Source organism: Montipora foliosa, chromosome 9, assembly GCF_036669935.1.
Source record: "Montipora foliosa isolate CH-2021 chromosome 9, ASM3666993v2, whole genome shotgun sequence".
NCBI lineage: Eukaryota > Metazoa > Cnidaria > Anthozoa > Scleractinia > Acroporidae > Montipora > Montipora foliosa.
Window position 1 is genome coordinate 26,133,585 of NC_090877.1, and position 4,016 is coordinate 26,137,600.

General features: G+C 40.5%; 1 protein-coding gene across 1 annotated transcript; it reads right to left on the reverse strand.

Annotated features, from left to right (window-relative positions):
- Positions 1-3,080, reverse strand: LOC137970233 (uncharacterized). The gene has a single exon (XM_068816752.1). The coding sequence runs from the start codon at positions 2,749-2,751 to the stop codon at positions 1,204-1,206; it is 1,548 nt and encodes a 515-aa protein (XP_068672853.1). The 5' UTR covers positions 2,752-3,080; the 3' UTR covers positions 1-1,203.
- Between the last annotated feature and the right edge of the window lie 936 nt (positions 3,081-4,016).

The following is a 4,016-nucleotide window of genomic DNA, read 5'->3' on the forward strand; positions in this document are numbered from 1 at the left end:
CCGGAATCGCGAGGTCACGGGTTCATACCCCGTTGAAGACCTGAATTTTTCAGGCTTGGTTCATTTATTTCACCTTATTTACATAAAAGTAACATAAAAAGAAAAGTGTAGTCACAACAGATAATTACAAAATAAAATATTTACACTACGGATTATAAAATGTGTGTGGCGGTCAAAGTAGCAAAGGCTTTCTAGTTGACCACCACCTACTTTTAAGTAAACAAAGACACTGCGCTTTACTAGGATATAGTGAAAAATGTTTGTAGAGTCCAGGACAAATGTACAGAAGAAAATTACATGTATATAAATTAGGTATGTTAGAGATATACTGAACCAAGCGAGAAATCTAAACTGGACAAGCTTGGCAAAAAGAAAAAAAAAAAGAGAAAAAAAGAACATATTAACAAACAACCAACAACAACAGACAAAACAAAAAGAAAAGCTTCTCTACGCATTTGCTAAAATTGCGTCCATAACTGCGTGGATCATAGCTTTAATTGATTTCATAACCGCAGTTCAGTACATGTTTCATTTCATATATCATTTCGTTCATTGCATTGAGTGGAAGAGTTGTTGATCCTGGAGTTTTTAATAAAACAGTTATTCTACTCGGGCTTACTGGATATAAAATGATTATAACCAACTCGGCGCTACGCGCCTTCTTGGTTATCTATCACTTGATATCCAGCGCACCCTAGTAGAATAATTGTTAAATATTATATTAACAAGGGACCGCGAGTTTTGTTTAGTCATTGACTGTTTTACCTCGGTACTAAGCCGGATAGTGTCAAAGCGTGAAAGAGCAAGTGGAGCGAAATTGGCAATTCAAACTACACAGACCCGTCATTTTCTTATTTTTAATTACTGAGATCACTGCCACATTAGTTATCTATATTGGGACGATATTTTACAGGAGGTATGCTTTGGGGGAAACTCATTACTTTCTTCGTCAACTAGTGGGGGACACCGAATTCGCTGCTAAGGCGCCAAAAAACAAACAAGGCCCCCAAGTCATCATGCTTTGCAAGGTCAGTAAATATGAATTATTTGATCAAAAAGTCAAGAGCGTCGTTTTTAAGGCAGATGGTGTTATCTACGAACGAAACCGGTTCAGCACGGCCCGGGCCCGGCCTCATGACTCAAATCCTAGCCTGGAAATCCGTTGTCTCACCACCAATGGCTTTTTGACCTTTCCGGAAGTTTTTAACCTTCCGCTATGTGTCCTAGGCTAGGTGCTAATTGACTAATCGTCTTTCGAACGAAGGTTGGTCTATTTTGCTCAGAGCCTCTCGGCATAAGCGATCCTCTCCTATCGAACGCACCAAGTGTAGAGCCTCTTCGGTCGCTATTAGCTGATAAAGTCGACTTTCGAAAAGAAAAGGTCGGTGTCTCAAGGAAGTTTTTATTTCCGATAGGAGACGGAGTGATCGAAGAACGTTTTCCCATTGCTGGGGGGATTCCGAGCATCATTGTAGACCCTCTCCGAGGATCACGACAGCTACCTCGGCGACCCATTTCAGGAGCTCCCTGGGCTGGAAAAGTCGAAGACCTCCGACGACCAGAGCCACGTGGTCGTATCAATTCCAAAAAGTTCATATCAATTTCTTCATCTCCAACTGATGAAGCGCTGTCTCTAAGGTGAGCCAATGGATCTGGCCAATAACCACTTGGAGGCAGTATTATAGGATCAAAACTTTGTCTGTAAGAATCTGAGTGTTGAATTCCATATAAGCCAAGAAGCCGACATATCTCTGATTTAGCAGTGAGTGTAGGTCCCTTAGTTTTATTCCCCTGTTCGCATTTTCGCCTGGTCAAAGACATATTGGTAATAGCGGTGATTCTAGGAGAGACGGAGGTTTCTTTTCTGTATATAACACCTTTTCTCATCTCTTTTCGAGACGCTCTATCGTTTAATTGACCATGTGATGGATTGACAAATGACTCGTTTCTGCCTTTGAATTTTGCGTCAACAAGAGGGTCTCTTTCTCGTCGTGACAAAAGTGCTCTGTCTGCTGTCTTAATGTCATTGGTTCCCAGCTGGTCAATATCACTTTGCTTGTCACTGTTTGCTGAATTTGGCAATGCTTCCACTGTTTCACCGGGATCATTTTCAATGTTGTAAACGTCCATTTGAGGAGAAGGACTTCGTCGTGCGGCTATCATCTCTGACAAGTTAGTCAAAGATCGCTTCTCTGCCCATCCCTCAGCGTTGAGAAGAGTTGTCGGGTCTATTGTCGTGAGTGACGCTTGTCCTTCAGTCATAAGGAGTTTTGCGCATTCATCATGCCCCTGTTTTGTAGCCTCTAAGATCGGTGTCATACCCCGTGCATTCATTTTATCAGTATTCAATCCAAATCTCTTCAACGCTTTGATGAGTTGGTTCACGGCATTGACTTGCCCGTTAGACGCCGCGTAAAATAGTGCTGTGTTGCCAAACCGGTCTGTGGCATTCAAATCGACATCCAAAATTGAAAAATCTATTATTTTGCGTGCTATAGGTTCTTGTCCTCTAATACAAGCCCACATGAGTGCCGTTCGTCCATCGCGATCCGCAATGTTTACCCGCGCACCATACTCCAGCAAAATCTTGATAATTTTGTATCTCGTGCGATGCATTTTGTCGGGAAGAAAAATTGCCTTCATCAGTGCTGTGTGTTTATCTTCGTCTGTCCTATTGACATCCTCTGTTCCTGATTCAAGCAAAAACTTTACTTGGTAGATTCTACCTCTTGTCACAGCGTCCAGCAGCATGACGAACTATGCTGTCTGCTTTCTCTTTGATAATTTATAAGGAAAACCAGTGCTATAGAAACCCTCGGCTGAATGGCCAAAACATTACCTCTACGTGCAAGATCGAGAACATTAGTCTAATTCATTAGATGTTAATAGCGTTGCTTCCACTGGGAACACCTTGCATATCACAGTGGCGATTAACAATGGTGGAATATTATGACTAATGCGTAGCATTGGTCCAAGAGGCAATTAGCTTCAATTAACATTCTCGTAAGTTCTCGTAACCTGTTCTCAAGACATTTTCTTTTGTCTGTCATAACAATTGCTTTGTTGCCCATACTACGTAGTTCTTTTGTTGGACATAAACAAATTTTGTCCCTACCTCTGTGGCATAGCACACTATAAAGATTATGAATATGTGCTGTTAAGAAATACCAAAGTAAGAGAGCACGAAAGCATATCAGTATAGCGAACTCTTAGATACCCTTGAATCGTCCTTGTTATTTCGCGGTCAAGTGGATCGAACTCGAATGAACCCCATCATCATTCTTCGGCTAGAGAAATGAGTGTTTGTTTAAATTGAAATCAGCTTTGTTTAGAGAGTTGAAGTGAACTTTTAAAAATGATGTCGGATGCCTGAATAAATTTATATAAAAAATATATTTTACATTGTAGACACAGCAATAGCAATGTGTGTATAGAAAATGCACAGTCATGACGAGAGCAATATCGTTATCATATACCGGTAGGCCTTGTTTCGCAGACAGCTGAATAAGGAATTTTAAATTGTACGTGTTTTAATTTAACTCCATAACGTCACGGCTCATCAGTAAGAGTATGCTCAATGAAGCACAAATCTACCGTATTGGTCACAGCATTATTACAAGCGCGATAGCGTACCGTGTTGACAATCCATTTGCTGAGTTTTCTTGCAAGGACAAGTCTTAGCGGGTGCGTTCGATTGGCCCCATTCCGGAATAAGAATAAGCGGAGTGGTGATTTAAAACGGTATGTCTGGCGCTTTTGAAGCAAAAAGGATAATAAATATATGTTTAAAATAGCATTTTAGCAAGTGTTTGATAATTTTAATGTGAATCTCCGTAAAAACGAAGGAATTCTAACTTCTATTCCATGTATTCATTCCGGAATACGGTCAATCGAACGCGCCCTTAGATCTATCAAAAAGATTTGATATTTCCTGTAATGAAGGTTGCATCGCCAAAACGTAGAACACTTTTATATAGTAAAAGCCATTTGATTTTGTTTCATCATCAGTCCTTTTT

Excerpts from the sequence above, each read along its gene's own strand:
- LOC137970233 (XM_068816752.1), bottom strand. The coding sequence starts at position 2,751 with ATGCTGCTGGACGCTGTGACAAGAGGTAGAATCTACCAAGTAAAGTTT.